At 45.7% G+C, this 22,746-nt stretch overlaps 1 protein-coding gene and 1 long non-coding RNA gene across 4 annotated transcripts in view; one reads left to right on the forward strand and one right to left on the reverse strand.

The window, feature by feature from the left end:
• Nucleotides 1-12,724: 12,724 nt before the first annotated feature.
• On the reverse strand, nucleotides 12,725-13,329 carry LOC135973450 (uncharacterized). The gene is made up of 3 exons (XR_010590286.1): nucleotides 13,196-13,329; nucleotides 12,976-13,079; nucleotides 12,725-12,838 (listed from the first exon to the last, which is right to left on the reverse strand). It is a non-coding gene; the product is annotated as an uncharacterized LOC135973450 (long non-coding RNA).
• Nucleotides 13,330-13,846: 517 nt separating this feature from the next.
• Nucleotides 13,847-22,746, forward strand: part of SMARCA1 (SWI/SNF related, matrix associated, actin dependent regulator of chromatin, subfamily a, member 1) — a 65,182-nt gene continuing 56,282 nt past the window's right edge. Inside the window, exon 1 of one of the 3 annotated variants that reach the window (XM_065556618.1) lies at nucleotides 13,847-13,977. In XM_065556618.1, the coding sequence (XP_065412690.1) occupies nucleotides 13,912-13,977 (66 nt within the window). In that variant the 5' untranslated portion in view covers nucleotides 13,847-13,911. Of the gene's footprint in view, nucleotides 13,978-14,531; nucleotides 14,790-22,746 lie in introns of those variants that run through there. The other 2 variants (XM_065556617.1, XM_065556620.1) reach the window with 2 other exon arrangements.

A 22,746-nucleotide genomic window follows, 5' to 3' on the forward strand; every position in this document is an offset into this window, starting at 1 on the left:
TTGGACTAGACTTTGGCAATGCACCCTACTTGAAGTGACCATTACAAGCCCCTCAGTATGTCTTCACTGCAATTGGTCTGGGCTCTTACCCAGGTTTTGCCTCTAATTCCCCTCCCAGCCACACATATAGTTCTTACCAGAGCTAGTGGATTTTCAGCTCAGGCTATCTGGCATGCAGATATACTGTAGGTTAGAACCCAAGTTCCACTTTCATTTGGAGTGGTAACCCACCCTCATTGCACTGAGGATGCAGGCTGAATCACTTGAGTGTTGATAGTCCTCCAAGGCCTTCCCACAATTCCTTTATGTGCCCAGAAGGACAGATAAGTTCTCCACAATTCACTGGGAAAGAATCATAGAGCAGCTCGGGTTACTGCAGCACAAAGAATTACAGGCTATGCTCCCAGAAGTCCAGTGACATACATGGGGGAATAAGCATCAGAAGGGTGAAGAAGTGGGTTTTTTATTCATGAAAGCTTATGCCCAAATAAAGCTGTTAGTCTTTAAGGTCCCACCAGACTCCTCGTTGTTTATATCGGGGAATGCAGCACCAGTGAAGACACAGTAACTCTGTTAGTGCTTTGCAGTGTGGCTACTCATACTGGGCTAAGCTAACCTGGGTGCTGATCATCAGGAATAGTGCTGTAATGAAGATAGACCCTCAGAAATCATCTGCTTTTACAGAAAACAGTGGACCATTTACATAGCAGTACTTCTTGGGGACTGCCCTAGCTCCTGCTTTGTTCTCAGATGCTATCTGAAGTGTTAGTTTTGATCTATCAAGCTACTTATGGTTTAGGGCCTGTATATTTATAGGCCTCCTCATGGTTTAACTCCACAGCGAGAGCCCTTGAACTGATAGTCCCTAGTTCTGTACAGATAGGTGTTGGGCCACCGCATTCAGTGGAAGGCCTCTTGAATCTGGAATTTGCTCACCCCTTGGTCCAAAACCCAAGGGCTTGTCTTCATGTACAGCATTACAGCGGCATGCCACTGTAGCGCTTCAGTGAAGACGTGTCTATGCTGATGGGAGGGCTTCTCCCGTTGGCGTAGTTAATCCACCCCACTGAGAGGCGGTAGCTATGTCAGTGGGAGAAGTTCTCCTGCTGACATAGTGCTGTCTACACGGGAGGTATGATAGGGTATTCACCCCACATTTCCCTGAAAGGGTTAATGAAGACAAAGAAGCGGGGTAATTAACCCAAGAGGCCTCAGCTGAGAGGAATCAGGTGGCTAAGTAATCCCCTGACTGAGTGAGGGAGCCAGCTGAGAAGGAACAAGGTGGGTTGGGGCTATTAAGGCAGGGAATTCGCAGCAGTCACTCCCTGGGAAGACGGGGGAGGAGGATTTGGAGCTGGTTCACTCAGAAAAGCGGGGGGGGGGGGGGGGAGTGCAATGACCAAAAGTTGTAGGAAGCAGTGGGTGGGCCTTGGTTCTCTTCCTAGCCACTGAAGAAGTGGCAGCTGAGGTAGTGAATAGGAAGACTGCCTAAGAAGAAAGGACTTTGATATACCCTGGAAGGGGGGAATGCTGAGTGACCTGTCCAGAGCGCTGAGTCACGAAGAAGATGCTGCAGTTCCTGGAATCAGAGAGGGGTTGCAGAGCAGAGAGAGAGAGAAGTGATGGTGTGCAACAGCGGGACTGGGCATTGCCCTGATGAGCTAATCCCCAGAGTGGTCAGAGGCGGTGCCAGACTAGCAACGAGTGGAGCATCCTGTGATGGGGGTTAGGTCAGTTAGCTGGACCGATGCAGTTGTGCTGTAGCACGTCTGGTGAAGAGGCATGCTCTCCCGTTGGCATAATTACTCCATCTCGGTGAGAAGCAGAAGCTATGTCAGCGGGAGAGCATCTCCCGCCAACATAGTGCTGGTGTGGATAGTGTGAAAGCTGTGTTGCTTGGGGCGGGAGAGAAGGCTTTTTCACACTCCTGAGTGACATACGTTATTTTGACTTAGGCAGTAGTGTAGACATGCCCTGAGTGATGACTGCAGTACTAGTGCATTTACAGTGTATTTAGGTAAGCAATCTTTTCAGCAAGCTCTGGAGCTCAGCAGGTAAAACAGAGTTGAAGTATTGCAAATCACCACCACAAAGGCAGCTATAAGAGAGTTTACTTTGATACTAAGAGATGGAGGTCATTCTTAGCATGAAACTGGGAGTTTTATATTTAGGACCAAGTAAATAGATTATAGTATGACACTGCTATCTAGTGGCAATTGAACAAAATACTACTCAGTGCTATATTATCTAAAGTGAAGTTAGGTGCCTAATTTGCGGGTCCAAAGTTTGAAAATGTTGGCCTTAATGTACAGTTTTGCCAAACATATTTTTTGCAGTATATACTATGCATGTGCAGAGTTAACGCATGGATTAAGATAGGATATGTTTAATTGCTGGGGAGTGGGCAGCCTATCTAGTGGGTGGAGCAGGACCTTGTCTAGTAGTTGTGGTGGCAATTCAGCGTAATGGTGGGTATAGATCCAGGAGTCAGGTACTGGGCTGCGGGTAAAGCCAGAGTCAGTGTGGAGGAGCCTGTAGTGGAATGTTACTCTGTATTATACTGTTCAGCCACTTGGTGGCATGGTGCATAAGAAGTACATGACAGAGCCAAGCCAAAGATCAGAATGGGAGACAGGAATGGGAACACAAAGCCAAAGGGTAAGCCAGAGCCAGGGTCGAGGAGCCAAGCCAGTGGTCAGAACCAAAATCAGAATCAGGAGCCGGGCAGGGTGCAAAGACTAGACTGGACTGGAGTAGACAGGAGTCAAGGCTGGAATGGGACTGGAAGCAGGCTGGAGGAAGGGGCTGGAAGCAGGATCAGGGCAAGCACAGCTGCAGGCCTGGTATGCACTGGGCAGCCACTGTGCTGCTGTTGGTGCAAGGCCCAAGGCCAATCAGGGGGCACAGCCATTTGGAGAAGGCGCATTGGGCCCAGTTGAGCTTGCTGGGTTGCTTAGCAATGAGGCTGGGAGCCAGCTGTGCTCCTTACAATACAGAATAGTGTTCACACTAAATCAGAAGTTCATTCAGTGGCACTGGGCTTCTTACCAGAGCATTGTCCCAGAGCTTTGCTGGTGGAAGGGCCAGCTCAAGTGTCATATTTGCTTCTGACTAGTAGAGGTCTGGTACAGGCCTCTGTGGGGCTAACTCAGGTTAACCCGTAGAAAGAACATAGGGTTCCCTGCTGCCTCCAGAGTCCACGAGGAAGCACAGAACAGGGATACAGACTTCTACAGCGCTAGCTCAGATCAGTCCCACAGAGAATAGAGAACTCTTCACAGGCCCCAAGCGTCTAGTCATGGCCATCCTTAGGATTTATGGGGTCCTATGCAGTATTATTAAACTGGTGCCCCTATGCCCGACTTGAGGCAAGCCACCACCCCCGCCCGCGGACCCCCCAGAACCTCTCCATTGCTGACACAAACCGAGCTTCGTATGCAGCAGACGCTGCATCAGCCCAGGGACAGGGCAGAGGGAGGAGGCAGCAAAGGATACCGAGCTACCCGGCCTGCCTCATTGGGGTGGAGAGTCACAGTTCCCCACAGAGACCCCCATAACTCCTCCCTCACGCTAAATGCGCAGCGCTGGCGCATTCAGCTCTGTGAATACGGCCCCTTCCTAAGGAGACTGCAGCGCGCGCTGGGTGTGCGGGAACCGACCCACTCTTACCTGCTGTCCCGCTGGTGCCCCAAATTTTCGGGTGCCCTACGCAGCCGCGTACGCTGCATATGCCTAAGGACAGCCCTGCATCTAGTCTTTCTCTCCCTTATTTAGAGGGGAATCTGAACTGGGGCTGAACCTGGTGTTAGCAGCCTTCGAGGGTGCATCTTTGTGAGTGGGTGATATCAAGTGGGAATGGGTTCAGAGGTGGGATGTTTCTGATGGGGAAGTGTCAGGGGTAAGAAGTGGAGGGATTCTCAGCCTGGGGGCAGGGACACAGCAGTGTTTGAAAGGGTAGGTATTAGGCAAGAAAAGGTAGGGAGATGAGGTTGCTTGGGGGGTGGTGGTTCTGAGCAGTGATAGGAATAGATGGATCTGAATGTGTGTGTGGGGGGAATGGTACTGGAGCTAGACTGGATGGGGAGAGGGTGGGACTCAGTACAGGGAGATGAGGTTGCTTGGGGTGGTGGTGGTTCTGAGTTGGGATAGGAATAGATGGAGCTGAATGTGTGGGGGGAATCGTACTGGAGCTAGAGCTAGACTGGATGGGGAGAGGGTGGGACTCAGTACAGAGGGACAATCAACCTTTGAAAAGGTGGAAGTACGCATACCAATTGTAAGAGGCCAATCAACTGAGATGAGCTATCAGTAGCAGCAGAAGAAAAAACTTTTAATTTACTTTGTGTGATCTCCATAACAATAGACACGTTTATGAAATTTCACCAACTTTAAAAAATGTTTGCGAAGATTTTAGGCATAACAAAGGATTTTATATCTTACTAGGTACTGATTTTGCTGGAGGGCTCTGTTAAAACAGATAGAAGTAAAGAAAGGGAAACTCTTTGTTCAGCTATCTGGAAGGAAAGGGGTGTTGTCCCTTTATGGGCTCTCTTAAGGGGGGGCGGGGGGCGTTGAAGGGAGAAAGAGATGGAGAGAAAGGACAAGACGACTTTGGAAGCAAGTTGGGTTTTTTTTACTATCGTAATTAAAATTAAAATGTGTATTTTAGATAAGGGTGGTGTTTTAAAGGATTTATTTTAAAAACTGTATGTCTGAGGATCGAAGCACTTAAGGCTAACGATGACTGTGCATCTAAAAATCTATGCAAGGATTTTTTAGCGATGTGATTTTATAATCTTCACCAACTCACTAATGAAATATTTTAAAGCAAATTTTAAACTAAGGTCCTGTAGACTAACATGTTCTGAGTTATTATGACAGTAATGCACAACTATTTTTGACAGTAAATTCAGAAACTGACAGTGTATACCTGGTGGTTGGCAAATGCCTGTTAAATGGCTTCATTGCCACTTGAATGGCTCTTTAACAGTTTCAATGTTGTGCTAACAGGTCTGGCAGGCTGGAAGCCTTTTCACTTTTAAGTTACTAGATCCCCTCCAGAGTAAGAGCACTAGGCTGCAGCAGCCAGCTGTGGTGGGAGCCTGCAGGAAGGATCAGAACAGGGATAGGAAGAGCCGGGAGGGTGGACACTAAGACCCAGTGTTGCCCCAAATTTTCAGGTGCCCTACGCAGCCTTGTATGCTGCCTATGCCTAAGGACGGCCCTGTATATGTGCAAAAAGAAGAACAGGAGGACTTGTGGCACCTTAGAGACTAACAAATTTATTAGAGCATAAGCTTTCGTGGACTACAGCCCACTTCTTCGGATGCATATAGAATGGAACATATATTGAGGAGATATATATACACACATACAGAGAGCATAAACAGGTGGGAGTTGTCTTACCACCTCTGAGAGGCCAATTAATTAAGAGAAAAAAAACTTTTGAAGTGATAATCAAGCTAGCCTAGTACAGACAGACAGTTAGATAACAAGTGTGAGAATACTAACAAGGGGAGACAGATTCAATGTCTGTAATGGCTCAGCCATTCCCAGTCCTTATTCAAACCGGAGTTGATTGTGTCTAGTTTGCATATCAATTCTAGCTCAGCAGTTTCTCGTTGGAGTCTGTTTTTGAAGTTTTTCTGTTGTAATATAGCCACCCGCAGGTCTGTCACTGAATGACCAGACAGGTTAAAGTGTTCTCCCACTGGTTTTTGAGTATTTTGATTCCTGATGTCAGATTTGTGTCCATTAATTCTTTTGCGTAGAGACTGTCCGGTTTGGCCAATGTACATGGCAGAGGGGCATTGCTGGCACATGATGGCATATATCACATTGGTAGATGTGCAGGTGAACGAGCCCCTGATGGTATGGCTGATGTGATTAGGTCCTATGATGATGTCACTGGAATAGATATGTGGACAGAGTTGACATCGGGGTTTGTTACAAGGATAGGTTCCTGGGTTAGTGGTTTTGTTCAGTGATGTGTGGTTGCTGGTGAGTATTTGCTTTAGGTTGGGGGGTTGTCAAGCATTCTTAAAACTACAATACCCACCTGCTGAAGTGAAAAAACAGATTGACAGAGCCAGACGAGTACCCAGAAGTCACCTCCTACAAGACAGGCCCAACAAAGAAAATAACAGAACACCACTAGCTGTCACCTTCAGCCCCCAACTAAAACCTCTCCAGCGCATCATCAGATATCTACAACCTATCCTGAAAGATGATCCTTTACTCTCACAGATCTTGGGAGACAGACCTGTCCTCGCTTACAGACAACCCCCCAACCTAAAGCAAATACTCACCAGCAACCACACATCACTGAACAAAACCACTAACCCAGGAACCTATCCTTGTAACAAACCCCGATGTCAACTCTGTCCACATATCTATTCCAGTGACATCATCATAGGACCTAATCACATCAGCCATACCATCAGGGGCTCGTTCACCTGCACATCTACCAATGTGATATATGCCATCATGTGCCAGCAATGCCCCTCTGCCATGTACATTGGCCAAACCGGACAGTCTCTACGCAAAAGAATTAATGGACACAAATCTGACATCAGGAATCAAAATACTCAAAAACCAGTGGGAGAACACTTTAACCTGTCTGGTCATTCAGTGACATACCTGCGGGTGGCTATATTACAACAGAAAAACTTCAAAAACAGACTCCAACGAGAAACTGCTGAGCTAGAATTGATATGCAAACTAGACACAATCAACTCCGGTTTGAATAAGGACTGGGAATGGCTGAGCCATTACAGACATTGAATCTGTCTCCCCTTGTTAGTATTCTCACACTTGTTATCTAACTGTCTGTCTGTACTAGGCTAGCTTGATTATCACTTCAAAAGTTTTTTTTCTCTTAATTAATTGGCCTCTCAGAGGTGGTAAGACAACTCCCACCTGTTTATGCTCTCTGTATGTGTGTATATATATCTCCTCAATATATGTTCCATTCTATATGCATCCGAAGAAGTGGGCTGTAGTCCACGAAAGCTTATGCTCTAATAAATTTGTTAGTCTCTAAGGTGCCACAAGTCCTCCTGTTCTTCTTTTTGCGGATACAGACTAACACGGCTGCTACTCTGAAACCTGTATATGTGGTATCCATCTGCTGACCTGACCTGAGATCCGGAGGTGTGCTGCCTGCCTGGAGCCCACATCTGAGATGTCACAGAAAGGTTGCTGAGGCTCATCTATCCCTCTGACCACTACCCCATGGTGCTCAACCATGTTGGTATTAAGGATACTGTCGGGTATGACCCTGAGCAGATCAGTAGTGACTACAGGGCACTAGGAGCAAGGGGGAAGGAGTTGGGGGTGTGGGCAGTGTTCTTCTCATCCATCCTGCTGGTTGAGGGTAGGGGCTCAGGTAGGAACAGACACCTGGAGGTGAAGGAGAGCTTTGGCTCCCTTAACTATGAGATGAAGGACTGCTGGGAAGAGATGGGGTCTACCTGACCAAGAAGGGGAACAGCATCTTGGGACATTGACTCACCAACCTAGTGAGGAGGGCTTTAACCGAGGTTCGAAAAGGGCAGGTAACAAAAAAACACAGGTTTGCATTAAAAAAAGACCTTGTGAGAGGGGTAGATGTTGTGGCAGGAGGATGGAATGGAAAATTACAGTAGGATCCTAGGAGTAATGAGAGAAACAGTGGGGGAATCTGCTTAACATAGATGTCTGTACACAACTGCAAGGAGTATAGGGAATAAATAGGAAGAACTGGGAGTATTAGTACATAAACTAAATTATGACTTAATTGGCAACTTAATTGGCATTGTTGGGATAAATCTCATGACTGGAATATTGGTATAGAGGAGTATAACTTGTTCAGGAAGGACAAGGGAGATCTTACATTATACATCAAGAATATACACATTTGTTCTGAGGTCCAGAAGGAGGTGTGAGGCAGACCAGTTGAAAGTCTTTGAGTGAAGATAAAAGGGGAAACAACAGGGGTGGTGTCATGGTAGTGTTTGTGTATTTACATATGTATGAGTAGCGTCAATCAACGGTCCCTGTCTATGCTGTATTCTGAACATCCTAGAATTTAAATGAATTGTAAACATGGGATATCTCGGTATTTATATCTCTTTGAAATGTGCTGTGAATGGTGGAGGAACAAGCAAATTGCCTTATGTTAATTCTGTATCTAAGTACCGGTGATCGATCTCCTTCAAAGTCATCCTAATTACCTTTTGTTCCCGGAGGAAGTCCCAACTTATCAAAGAGGACATGAAATTGTATAAAAGATCCTTGGGTCCTGATTCTGTCATCTCAGATCTGCTTGAGGCTTCATACAGGGGAAGCTTAGGCCATAAAGACTGAGATCCCAGTCCTAAGCTGGAACACCCTGCAATGACATTGGACTATAACCTATGAACTATTTCTGAAATAATTCTTTGCAACTACAAAGCTCACCATCTCTGCTATGAATCTGAATCTTAAGAATTGAACGCATGTCTGTATGTATATTGATCTTTTAACCATACTCTCTCTTTTGTTTTTTAATAAACTTTAGTTTAGTTAATAAGACTTGGCTGTAGCAAGTATTTGGGTAAGATCTAGAATATTCAATAACCTGAGAGGTAATGTGTCCGATCCTTTGGGATTGGTAGAACCTTTTCTTTTATATGATGAAATAAGATTTTCAGAAATCATCATATTTGACTTAGGTAGCTGGATGGAGACCTGAGGCTGGATCACTTTAAGGAAACTGTGTTTGGACTTTTGAGTAACCAGTAAGGTAATAAAGAAGCTGCTTTAGGCTGTCTTGGTAAATCTAAGTATTGGAATATCCACCAGCTTTATGGGGATTGTCTGTCCCATTCTTTGCAGTTCACCCTAATTGAGTGACCACGACTGGCCCCCACTAGGACCCTGATCACAGACTACTATAGACCACCAAATTAGGAGGAGGAGTTGGATGAGGTATTTCTAAAGTAATAACAGAAATATCCAAAACACAAGACCTAGTTGTCATAGGGGACACTAACTACCCAGACATCTGTTGGCAAAGTAATACAGCAAAACACAAAATCTCCAATAAGTTCTTTGAATGTACTGGGGACAACTTCTTGTTTCAGAAGGTGGAGGAAGTAATCAGGGGGACAGCCATTTTAGACTTGATTCTGACTAAGGGGCAGGGGCGGCTCCAGGCACCAGCGCAGCAAGCGCGTGCCTGGGGCGGCAAGCTGCGGGGGGTGGTGTGCCGGTTGCCATGAGGGCAGCAGTCAGGCAGCCTTCGGCGGCATGCCTGCAGGAGGTCCGCCGGTCCCGCAGCTTTAGTGGCAATTTGGCGGCGGGTATGCCGAAGGCGCGGAACTGGCTGTCCACCCGCAGAAACGCCGCCAAATCCGCGTGACCAGCGGACTGGCTGCAGGCGTGCCGCCTGAGGCCACCTGACTGCCGTACTTGGGGCGGCAAAAAACATAGAGCCGCCCCACCTAACGGGAGAACTGGTTGTGAATCTGAAGGTTGAGGGCAATCTGGGTAAAAGTGACCTGGAAATGATGATTTCATGATTCTAAGGAACAGAAGGAATGAGAGCAGCAGAATAAAGATAATGGACTTTAAAAAAGCAAACTTAATAAACTCTGAGAAGTGGGAGGTAAAGTCCCATGGGAAGAAAATTTAATGGAAAAAAGGAGTTAAGGAGTCAATACTAAAGGCACAACTGCAAGCTATCCCAATGCAAAGGAAAGATAGGAAGAATAGTAAGAGACTAATCTGGCTCCATTAGGAGCTCTTTAATGACCTGAACATCATTCAAAGGAATCCTTCAAAAAGTGGACACACTGCTAAAGATGAGCACAAAAGGACAGCACAAACATGTAGGAACAAGGCTATAAAAAGCAGTAAAAAGAAAGTCTATAAGTACATTAGGAGCAAGAGAAAGATGAAGAAAGTATGGTCCTCTACTTAGTGGGGAAGGAGAGCTAAAAATGGATGACACCAAGAAGGCTGAGGTGTTTAATGCCTATTTTGCTTCAGTCTTCATTAAAAAGGTTAATTGTGACCAGATACTCAGCACAATTAATATTAATAAACAAGGGTGAAGGAATACAAGCCATAATAGAGAAAGAACACTTAAAGAATAGATAGACGTATTCAAGTCAGCAGGGCTGAATCGCTTCCCGGCTCTTTGAGCTCTGGTCAAGTGTAAAATTCCCTAAGTTCATCCAAGGGTACTTAAAAAACTAGTTGGAGCAATCTTGGAACTGTTCATAATTATCTTTGAGTACATGTTAGGTCCCAGAGGACTGAAGAAGGGTAAACATAGTACCTGTCTATAAAAAGGGAAACAAGAGGGCCTGGGGAATTATAGACCAGTCAGCTTAACTTTGATACCTGGAAAGGTACTGGAATAAAGTATTAAACAATAAATTTGTAAGGACTTAGAGGATAATAGAGTAATAAATAAGAACCCACATGGATTTGTCAAGAACAAATCCTGCAAAACCAACCTAAATTCCTTCTCTGATCATGTTACTGGCCTAGAGGATGGGGAGAAGCTGTAGATGTGATATATCTTGAGTTTACTAAGACATTTGACACAGTTCCACATGACATTCTCATAAGCATGTGGTCTAGATGAAATTACCAGAAGATGGGTGCATAACTAGTTGAAAAATTAGAATTCAAAACTACCTTGACAAATTGGAGAACTGTTCTGAAATCAACAAAATTAAATTCAATAAAAACAAAAAGTACTACACTTAGGAAAGAAAAATCAAATGCACAACTATAAAATGAAGAATATCTGGCTTGATGTTAGTACTGCAGAATAGGATTTGGGGGTTACAGTGGATAACAACATGATGCAGTTGTGAAAAACCCTAATATCATTCTGGGATGTATTAACAAGAATGTCATATGTAAGACACGGGAAGTAACTGTCCTATTCTACTCAGCAATAATGTGGCCTCAGCTGGAATAGTGTGTCCAGTTGTGGGCATCACACTTTAGGAAAGATGTAGACAAATTGGAGAGAGTCCAGAGGAGAGCTACAGAAATGACAAAAGGTTTAGAAAACCTGGAAAGGCTATGAGGAAAGGCTAAAAAAAAAGGGCATATTTAGTCTTGAGAAAAGAAGACTGCGGCGGGACCTGGTAACAGATTCCAAATACGTGAAGGGTTGTTATAAAGAGGGTGATGATCAATTGTTTTCCAAATCCACTGAAGGTAAGACAAGAAGTAATGGGCTATTCTGTAGCAGGGAGATTTAGGTTGGATATTGGGGGAAAAACTTTCTAACTATAAGGATAGTTATGCACTGGAATATCCTTCCAAGGGAGGTTGTGAAACCCCCTGGCTTTGGAGGCGGTTAAGAAGAAGTTAGACAAACACCTGTCAGGGATGGTCTAGGTTTACTTTGTCCTACCTCAGCACAGGGGGCTGGACTACATGACATCTCAAGGTCTCTTCCAGTCTGCTACATTTTTAAGATTCTCTGATTAATTTATCTTCACAATTGGGGAATTGAGGCACAGAGAGATGAACATTTTAAAAAGAAAAATATGAATGATAATTGGGAACTGTTTAAGAACTCTTTACTGGATACCTAAAAAGCCACAATTTCACAATTGAGAAAGAAGGCTACACCGGTTAATAAAACAAGTTGACTCAGAGGGGAAGTAAAAGCAACTAATAAATGACAGACACACAGACAAAACAAATGGAAAAAAGAGGAATTTGATTACTGTGAATATAAATTAGAAGCTAGGAATTGTAGAAAATTGAAACAAAAGTACATAAGGAGAAATCTATGGCCAGCAGAATTAAGGACAAGAGGAAAGAATATTTAAGTATATCAGTAAAAAGGGAATCCCAACAATGGTATTGGCCTATTATTAGAAGGTATTGGAAATGGTAGAATTTCAATAATAAGACAGTAGTGTTCTATAAATAGTTCTGTTCTGTTTGGGAAAAAGCCAGCAGATGTATTTATATCTGATGATGAAATAACTTAAATTACAAGAGTCACTCAGGAGGATGTTAAACATCAGCTATTAAAGGTAGATATTTTTAAATTAGCAGGTAAGGATAACTTGTATTCAAGAATTTTAAAAGAGCTGGCCAAGCAGCTCTCTGGACCATTAATGCTTATTGTCAGTAAGTCTTAGAACACTGTGGAAATTCCAGAGGACTAGAAGAAAACTAAAGTTGTGCCACTATTTAAAAAGGGTAAACAGGATGAGCTGAGTAATTATAAGCCTGTCAGTCTGACATCAATTGCAGGCAAATTAATGGAATATCTGATGCCAGACTCAATTAATAAAGTATAAAAGGATATAATTAATGCCAATCAACATGGATTTATGGAAAACAGATATTGTCAAACTAACTAGGTATCTTTTTTTAATGAGATTACAAGTTCTGTAAGGCATTTGACTTGGTACCACAGAACATTTTGTGTCATTCTAATTTCTTAAACAAAATCAGCATAGCACCCACTAAATAGATTAAAAACTGGCTAACTGATGGGTATCAAAATATATTTGTAAATGGGGAATCACCACTGAGAGGACATGGTCCCATTGTTGGCCCTATGCTATTTAACATCTTTATCAATGACTCAAAAGAAAACATAGAATCATTACTGATCAAATTTGCAGATGACACAAAGATTGGGGGAAATGATAAATAATGAAGATGATAGGCCACTGATACCCAACTGATCCCGATGGCTCTATAAGCTGGGTGCAAGCAAACACTATACATTTCAATATAGCCAAATGTAAAATCAGACATCTAAGAACAAAGAATGTAAGCCATACTTACAGGATAGGAAATTCTATCCTCGGAACTCTGAAAAAGACTTGGGTGGGAAGGAAAGGGTGGATCATGATGGATAATCAGTTAAATGTGAGTTCCCAGTGTGATGCTATAGCCAAAAAGGTAATATGATCCTTGGATGTATAAACAGGGGAATCTTGAGTAGGAAGGTTATATTACCTTTGTATTTAGCAGTGGTGGGACCACTACAGGAATCCAGTGTCCAGTTCTGGTGTCCACAATTCAAGAAGGATGTTAAAAATTGTAGAGAGATCAGAGTAGAGCTATGGAAATGATTAAACAATGGAAAACATGCCTTATATAGAGAGACTCAAGAAACTCAATTTGTTTATCAAAGAGAAGGGAAGGGATGACTTGACCACAGTCCACAAATACCTACATGGGGAAATTTGGTAATAGACGGCTCTTCAGTACTGCTGTCAAAGGTGTAACAAGACATGCTCTATTTCAGACAAGAATCAATTTAGGTAAGTCCAATGGCTTATGTTATGCAGGTGGTGATCACAGTGGTCCTATCTGGCCTTTTAATCTACAAATAAGGCCAAAATTATCAAAAGTGTCCACTAATTTTGGGTGCCCAACTTGAGACTTGCATTCCCAAGAAGGAGCAAGCTCAGGTTACTCTTCAGGGCGGTGCTGCACACACCCTGGTCAGCCCAGCAGAGGTGAGAGGGGATGGAGCATGCTCAGGTCACTCTGCGGGGCGGTGCTACACACACACACACACACCGGTCAGCCCAGCAGAGGTGAGAGGGGATGGAGCATGCTCAGGTCACTCTGCGGGGCGGTGCTACACACACACACACACACCCTGGTCAGCCCAGCAGAGGTGAGAGGGGATGGAGCATGCTCAGGTCACTCTGCGGGGCGGTGTTGCACACACACACACACACACACCGGTCAGCCCAGCAGAGGTGAGAGGGGATGGAGCATGCTCAGGTCACTCTGCGGGGCGGTGCTACACACACACACACACACACCGGTCAGCCCAGCAGAGGTCAGAGGGGATGGAGCATGCTCAGGTCACTCTGCGGGGCGGTGCTACACACACACACACACACCGGTCAGCCCAGCAGAGGTCAGAGGGGATGGAGCATGCTCAGGGCACTCTGGGGGGCCGTGCTGCACACACACACACACACCCTGGTCAGCCCAGCAGAGGTGAGAGGGGATGGAGCATGCTCAGGTCACTCTGCGGGGCGGTGCTACACACACACACACACCGGTCAGCCCAGCAGAGATGAGAGGGGATGGAGCATGCTCAGGTCACTCTGCGGGGCGGTGTTGCACACACACACACACACCGGTCAGCCCAGCAGAGGTTGTGCAAACCGAGATCGCTGCTGAGGTTGAGAACTGGACCCGAACTGGGTGAATGACCAGGAGGATGCACAAGGCACATCCCAGACCCCCCCCGCCACGCCCCATGTCAAGTCCCTGTTTGAAAGGACGAGCCCTGCTCCAGCGTCTCAACAAAGCTGGTGCGAGGTTGTTTTCTTAACACGGACAAAACCGATCTTCCCCAACTCTCCTGTTCAGACAGGCCAGGACTGGAGAGCGGGACCTGCTCCTCCCGCTCCCCAGTCTGGGCTCGCTGCACCCGCTTCTCGCCCCGTTCTCCGCCTCGGGCCCCGCCCCCATTCCCGGTATTTCGACTCTTCTGCTCCCGTCCGCTCCCCTCATCCCGCAGGGGACAGCGGCTTCAGCAAGCGTCACGCGCATGCCCAGTAAGGGCCGATTAGCCGGATTCCCTTTCCCGGGCTGTCCGCCGCTCTCGCAGAGCCTCTGCCTCGGAAATCTCGCGATCTCTGCTGGGAGCGGGAGAAGGGGGCGGGGCCGTGCGGTGTTTTGGGGGTGGTGGGGCCCCCACCCCGCGCCGGTACCGCCACAAGATGGACCCCGGCCCCGCCAGCTCGGACGGCGAGGAGCCATCCACCTCTGCCGCCTCCTCGCGGGAGCCCGGCGCCGAGGAGGTACCGCCTGGGGGAGCGGGCGCCAGAGTCCGCGGGGAGGGGGCGCCGGAGCCCGAGCCCTGCTCCTCTGCCAGCCCCATCCCAGTACCCCGGCCGGCTGCTGCAGCCCTCTCTGCCCCCTGCCCGCCCGGCTGCAGTCCCCAGCCCCCTCCGCCGCGCTGCCCCCGGTCCTCTTCTCCCCCCACCCCGGCCGGCTACAGACTCCTTGGGCCCCCGCCCACTCTGCGCACCCCAGCCTCCCTGTAACCCGAGTCTATCTACAGATCTAGCTACCCTCCCCCTCCCCCGCCCGTACCCCCTACCGCTAGCCCTGGCTGTGCCCTCAGCCCCATCCAGATATCCCCCACCCATCTACACCCCTTCTCCCCGGTACTGCCTGCCCCCAGCCCAGCTGCAGCCCCATCTACCTGTCCGTAACCCCCTGTGCCCCCAGCCCCATCCAGATATCCCCCACCCATCTACAGCCCTTCTCCCCGGTACTGCCTGCCCCCAGCCCAGCTGCAGCCCCATCTACCTGTCTATAACCCGCTGTGCCCCCAGCCCCATCCAGATATCCCCCACCCATCTACACCCCTTCTCCCCGGTACTGCCTGCCCCCAGCCCAGCTGCAACCCTCAGCCCCATCTATCTGTCCATAACCCCCTGTGCCCCCAGCCATCTACACCCCTTCTCCCCGATACTGCCTGCCCCCCAGCCCAGCTGCAACCCTCAGCCCCATCTATCTGTCCGTAACCCCCTGTGCCCCCAGCCCCATCCAGATATCCCCCACCCATCTACACCCCTTCTGCCCGATACTGCCTGCCCCCAGCCCAGCTGCAACCCTCAGCCCCATCTACCTGTCTATAACCCGCTGTGCCCCCAGCCCCATCCAGATATCCCCCACCCATCTACACCCCTTCTCCCCGGTACTGCCTGCCCCCAGCCCAGCTGCAGCCCCATCTACCTGTCCGTAACCCCCTGTGCCCCCAGCCCCATCCAGATATCCCCCACCCATCTACACCCCTTCTCCCCGGTACTGCCTGCCCCCAGCCCAGCTGCAACCCTCAGCCCCATCTATCTGTCCGTAACCCCCTGTGCCCCCAGCCCCATCCAGATATCCCCCACCCATCTACACCCCTTCTCCCCGGTACTGCCTGCCCCCAGCCCAGCTGCAACCCTCAGCCCCATCTATCTGTCCGTAACCCCCTGTGCCCCCAGCCCCATCCAGATATCCCCCACCCATCTACACCCCTTCTCCCCGGTACTGCCTGCCCCCAGCCCAGCTGCAACCCTGCAGCCCCATCTACACGCCAACCTGTCTGTGTCCCCAATCCTGGCTGTGCCCCCAGCCCATGTAGATATCTTCCCCCCCCCCATACTGCCAGCCCTATCCACTCCCTGTTCCCAGCCCATCTATAACTTGGTAGCTGCATCTACACCCCACCTATCCATACCCCCCTGTACCACCAGCCCTGGTTGTGCCCCTAGTCTGTCTAGTACCTTCAGCCCTATCCGTCCCCTACAGCCCACCCAAACAGCCAGCCTATTTGCTCACCCTGCCTTCCACCTCTGTGCCCTCCCACCCAACCCATCTGTTACCACTGCACACAGCCGTCAGCCCCTTCCATATCCACCTGTGCACAGTCCATCCATGCACCCTTATAGCCCCTCCCTATCTGTCAGCCTTCCCCTTGGGTACTACCAGTTCCATCCATAGTCCCCCTCCCTGCGTTAGAGCTGGGTGAAGAGCTGCAGTTGGGGAGGGGGGCCTGTCTGCCCATGTGGGAGGGGAGCAGTGATAGGTAGTTAGGGTGCTGTGTGGCATAACCAAAAGCTGGACATTTGGAGAGTGGCTGGGTTGTGGCTGGGAGAGTGAATTGCACCATTGGGTTTAATTGGAGGCGCTCAATGATAGCGATACACCAGGGTGTGAGGGAGAAGGGTCCTAGCTGGCCCCACCTGGTGGGGAGCAGGTTACTTATATGCAGAGCCATTTAGCTAAGCTTGTGTAAACAGTTAGTGCCAGGGATGTGGGGAGATTTGAGCTGTTGGGATACACTTCCTACTCCCCTTCAAAAGTGTATGATACTTCAATCCTCCCCCACTAATTGCTTAATGTATCTGGCTCAAGGGGATAGGGGGTGGATTGCCAGTGCCTAAATGCTGTTTGGAGGGGTGAAAATAGCAATAACCGACTGGCGGGAGTTTGTTTGCTGATGTCTTGGTGCTTTTAGGTTTTTCTGTTATTCCTTCACTCAGAGCTGCTCTCTTCTGCACATGCAGTTTAAATTGCTTCCATGATCCAAAACAAGATGCTCAAGAGAGCATGTGTGACTGTCTCTCTCCTCTTCCCTTCAATTTTCTGAAGAGATACTAAGCCAGGACTCTTGAGAGATCATTAGGAATGTCAAAAGTGACATTTTCAGGTGTCATTGGAAAACAGGATTTAGTCATAAGAATGAATCCCTTCAAAAGTCTTTTAGGATTAACCCTGAAGGGCCAAATCTCTGTTCCACTGAATGGTAGCAGTTTTGATTTCACTGTGACCAGAATTTAGCTCCAAATGTTGAAATTTCACCTCTGGATGTATTGGGTGAAAGAATTAGGCTGATGGAGAGAAGTGAAAAAACATGATGTAGTAGTAGTTAGTTGGCTGTGAACTGTGCAATGTGTAATTGTAGCATTAAGACTAAGGAACAGTAAAGGAGTTAGAAATGTGAGCAAGAATTACCTACAGGGTACAATTTGTGCTATAAAGTTTTCCATCTGTCAACTGGCAAAAAAAACCTGACACAATGTCTAGACGGAACAGGAGAAGTTGACATATGCTAGTGAGTGGATTAAATATTGTATTAGCATTGTGTATATGTCAGAAGGTCACACATTTCTAACAAAACAAAGCTGGTTGCTGCTGTTTAGTACTAGTTCAGCTGGAATCATGAATAGCTGAGAAATTGAAAGCTACATCTCCTACAGATTTCACTTTAGCAAAGTGCCCCCAGGGCTGGGTTGCAATTCAGATGCACAAGCGACATTATACAATGCACAGGTACATGTTAGTGTCTGGAAATCCTAGATAATGATAAGCTGTGTCACTATGCTATTACACCTTGTGTTATTTTAATGCTTTGTTGTAAACAGCCAGTTGAATGCTTGTATTAATTTGATATGTTTTCATTAGTTCCTTGGAATAGATTTTTTTTTCCTTATATATGAACTCTCTACCAAAGGGCACCTGGATGGATGCTCTTTACATATGTACATACAAAAGCTCAACATAGGAAAGACAAAGTAAAAAACAACCAAAGCAGCAGTACTTCTTACTCCCACCCATTGCGTGCCAGACATATGACTGATTCAGTTTAGGATGCACCGTTGCACTTTCCCATTAGCTGGAATGCCTTCCCATAGCCTAAAGTTAGTATCTTTGCTTAATTAGTGAGCAGAGATTGTCAGAGAAAATGTTTTGGATCCCTGGGGTTACTCAAGCTATACTGTTAAAATTGTGACTTACTTGGATAGTCCTCCGTGTTTTGGGATGCTTAAACTACACAGGCTTTGAATAGATTCTCTAAGGCAGTGTTGCTTAACCTATTTACCATTGTGGCCTGCATATGCAGCTCTCTGTGTGTTATGTGGGCCACATGCGCACAATATATATACTGCCTGAATGGCCCTGAGGATGGCACATGGGCTGTGTGCTGATTGGGCCGCAAGTGGCCTGCGGGTTGAGAACCAATGCTCTAAGGCTAATCTACAAGACCAAGCTTGCTGTTATGCTATATAGCAAACTCTCTCTGTAGAAGGTGCATGCTTGTATTGGCATTCTTTTTCTGCTATGGCTTATACCAGTTCCCTGAACGAACAGCACTTGTTTGCTAATATATTTGTGTCTACATTAGGACTTCTGCTGGTATAGAAATGTGTGTTTTTTTGTTTGTTTTTTTTTTATAAAATCAAACCTGTAATCTACGTTACTGTACCAACAAAAGTTTCTGTGTAGACTTGTAAGAATACATTCTATACGTAAGAATATAAGCTCATGTGTTTAAGTGACTGATTAGGGTATGTGCTTGGTGGTATAAGAGGAAGTATTTTTACTTGTATTCTAGTAAAATAGCAAAATATAAACTTGTATAACTCTAAATGTTACCCACAGGCAAGTACAAAATGATCCTCACCTCCACTCTCCATTTGTCTCAACAAACAAGGAGCAATATCCTTATGAGAGGTATTGCACCCTCTGCACCCTTTTAAGCTTCCAGGGAGGGAAAGGGTGTTGGAATGTTAGCAGGTACTTGTCCCATGAGTCTGCTCGGGTTCTTTATCTTCCACATCAGCTTCTGGAAGGCATAATGTGCTGTGCATTTGTTTCCAAAATTACACTCCTTACATGTTCTCCCCATTATTTCTCATCTGTCACACTTGCAACTCCCAGCTCTTGTTTTGAAGCCTACTTTCACAGTTACCCATAAGGATCCAAAGGGACACTGAAATGAGTTTGGCAAATTTCACTATGCCGGTGGAAAAGTTGAATACTACAGGCAGGTACTGGAGCCATCTGTCTTCAGATTTGGGATGGCAGTATTGCATTAGTTTTCATTTGTGGGGTTTTCTTTTACAGCCATAAAGGCTACAAGCTATTTCTAACAAAGATCTAGAATTCTTCCCTTTCCAGGAGAAGTATCCTGCTCACTGCAGGTAGATAGACAAGTCACTTGTATTTACCCATTTCATTTGTTCCTAAAAGAATTGCAGGAACATCTGACATTTGATGCTGTCATTTTCACTTTCTTCTGTTAGAAGCAGTACTCATCTTCTGTAACAAGAAGCTTGTGTCCAATATTAGTGTTGACAGTAGTCTTCTCTCCAAAGTAAAGCTGAGTAATGTTGTATTTACACTTTGTGTTTTAATAATAATAATTCTATTTTAATTTCCTTTTCCCTAAGTGAGCTGTCATGATGTTCAACTGTAAAAAGCGACAGAGTCCTGTGGCGCTTTATAGACTAACAGACGTATTGGAGCATAAGCTTTCGTGGGTGAATACTCACTTCGTCAGATGCAACTGTGTTATCTCTGGCAGGGGTTCTCAACCTTTTTCTTTCTGAGGCCCACCCAGCATATAAAAACTCCAAAGGCCACCTGTGCCACAATAACTAGTTTTCTGCATATAAAAGCCAGGGCTGGCGTTTGGGGGTAGCAAGCAGGGCAATTGCCTCAGGCCCCAAGCCACATGGGCTCTTGCAAAGCCACATCGCTCAGGCTTCGCCTTCAGCCCCGCATGATGGGGCTTCAGCTTTTTACCCTGGGCCCCAGCGAATCTAATGCTGGCCCTGCTTGGGGGCCCACTTAAACTTGCTCACAGCCCCCAGAGGGCCCCAGACCCCTGGTTCAGAACCACTGATCTATGAGACTGAAAAAAAGTAGGTCTTTTATGCTAGATAAACATGTTACAAATGACTAGCATTAAATACCTGTCTGGGCCCTGTAGCATAGAAGTCAAATGTTAGTGGTTTATGAAGCAGCATTTAAAATCTTCCTTAGCCACCCTCTACACATACTTATGGCATGCTGCACTCATGGGATTTTTGGTAAATTTAATAAAACAATAATATACCCTCCTAAGTACTGTAGCTGATATACTGAACTCAAGCATAATGAAGTAAGGCAGAGCAGTCCTACATTATGACCAAACCAAAAAAGACATCCTCTAGCGTAAATATTCTGATTCTCCGATTTGTCCCTAAAAACAGGTGGGCATGTTTAGCTAGCTAAGCTTTTTCAAGAGCTGAATAAATTACCAGGCTACCTGAAACCAAGTGAAAATGGCTCATTGAGTTCAATGTTTCATCATCTCTTAGATTTCAGTATTAAATTGGTTCCATTTACAAGTTTTAGGATTTTTTAAACTGTCAGCATAGTTTTGTCTAGTTTTAGTACCTGAACTTATAAGAATGGCTATACAAGATATGACCAGTGGTCCATCTGGCCCAGTATCCTGTTTTCTGATAGTGGCCAATGCCAAGTGCTTCAGAGAAAATCAACAGAACAAGCAATCGTTGAGGGATCCATCCCCTGTTATCCACTCCCAGCTTCTGGCAAACCAAGGCTAGGGACACTAAGAGCATGGGGTTGCATCCCTGCCCATCCTGGCTAATAGCAATTGATGGACCTATCCTCCATGAACTTATCTAGTTCTTTTTTGAGCCCTGTTATAGTTTTGGCCTTCATAACATCTCCTGGCAAAGAGTTCCACAGATTGGCTGTGTGTTGTGGGAAGAAGTACTTCCTTTTGTTTGTTTTAAAGCTGCTGCCTATTAATTTAATTGGGTGACCCCTAGTTCCTGTGTTATGTGAAGGAGTAAATAACGTTTCCTTATTCACTTTCTCCACACCAGTCATAATTTTATAGACCACTATCATATTTCCCCCTCAATCATCACTTTTCCAAGCTGAAAAGTTCCAGTTTTTTAAATCTCTTCGTACAGAAGCTGTTCTATACACCTAATCATTTTTGTTGCCCTTCTCTGTACCTTTCCCAATTCCAGTACATCATCTTTTGAGATAAGGCAATCAGATATGCACTCAGTATTCAAGATGTGCATTTACCATGGATTTATATAGAGGCATAATGATATTTTCTGTCTTATTACCGATCCCTTTCCTAATGGTTCCTAATGTTCTGTTAGCTTTTTTGACTGCTGCTGCACATTGAGTGGATGTTTTCAGAGAATTGTCCACAATGACTCCAAGATCTTTCTTGAGTGGAACAGCTAATTTAGACTCCATCATTTTGTTTGGATAGTTGGGATTATGTTTTCCAATGTGCATTACTTTGCATTTATCAACATGGAATTTCATCTGCCACTTTGTTGCCCAGTCACCTGGTTTTGTGAGATCACTTTGTAACTCTTTACAGACAGCTTTGGACTTCACTATAGTGATTAATTTTGTATCATCTAGAAATTTTGCCACCTCACTGTTTACACCTTTTTCCAGATCATTTAAGAATAAGTTGAACAGCACTGGTCCCAGTACAGATTCTTGGGGGACATCATTGTTTACCTCTTTCCATTCTGAAAACTGACCATTTATTCCTATCCTTTGTTTCCTATGTTTTAACCGGTTACCAATCCATGAGAGGACCTTTCCTCTTACCCCATGACCGCTTACTTTGCTTAAGAGCCTTTGGTGAGGGACCTTGTCCAAAGCTTTCTGAAAGTCCAAGCCACTGAATCACCCATGTCCACATGTTTGTTTGACCCCCCTGAAAAAGTATAATAGATTGGTGAGGCATGATTTCCCTTTACAAAAGCTGTGTTGACTCTTCCCCAACAAATTGTGTTCATCCATGTGTCTGATAATTCTGTCCTTTAGTATTGTTTCAACCAATTTGTCAGGTACTGAAGTTAGGCTTACTGGTCTGTAATTGCCGGGATCACCTCGGGAGCCTTTTTTAAAAAACAATAAACCTTCAGATATATTGTTTAACGTTTATATTGCAATAGTGCTTTGAGGCCAATCAGGTCAGGACTCCATTGTGCTAAGAGCTGTACAACACATGGTTAATGGGATCATTGTGCATGGAGGACATACCGCATCAAATATGAATATCTTAGCTAACTTTTTAAAAGCCTTTTTTAAGCAATTATTTGAAATGACACACGCCCTTTCAAATATACCTTTTCTAATGTTAAGACATCAAAAAGGCCAGTACTTAAACTTTTTTTGGCAGGTGAGCCCTTTGTTTCAGGAGCAAAAGACATATTTTAAAAAAGATTAAATTAAGTTGGAAAAAACCTGCCAGATAAGAATTCTTGTATCTTTTTTAAATAACAGATTGAAAGTCCATACAAGTTCCTAAATCTGCAATCTTTACTCAGGCAAAAATCTCATTGAAGTTAGTAGAAGTTTTGTGTATATAAGGATTGTCCAGTATTTTTGTGAATATCTGCAAACTGTGTGAAGCATGAAAAT

The sequence above is a fragment of the Chrysemys picta genome, chromosome 9 (genome assembly GCF_011386835.1).
Source record: "Chrysemys picta bellii isolate R12L10 chromosome 9, ASM1138683v2, whole genome shotgun sequence".
NCBI classification, from domain to species: Eukaryota; Metazoa; Chordata; order Testudines; family Emydidae; genus Chrysemys; species Chrysemys picta.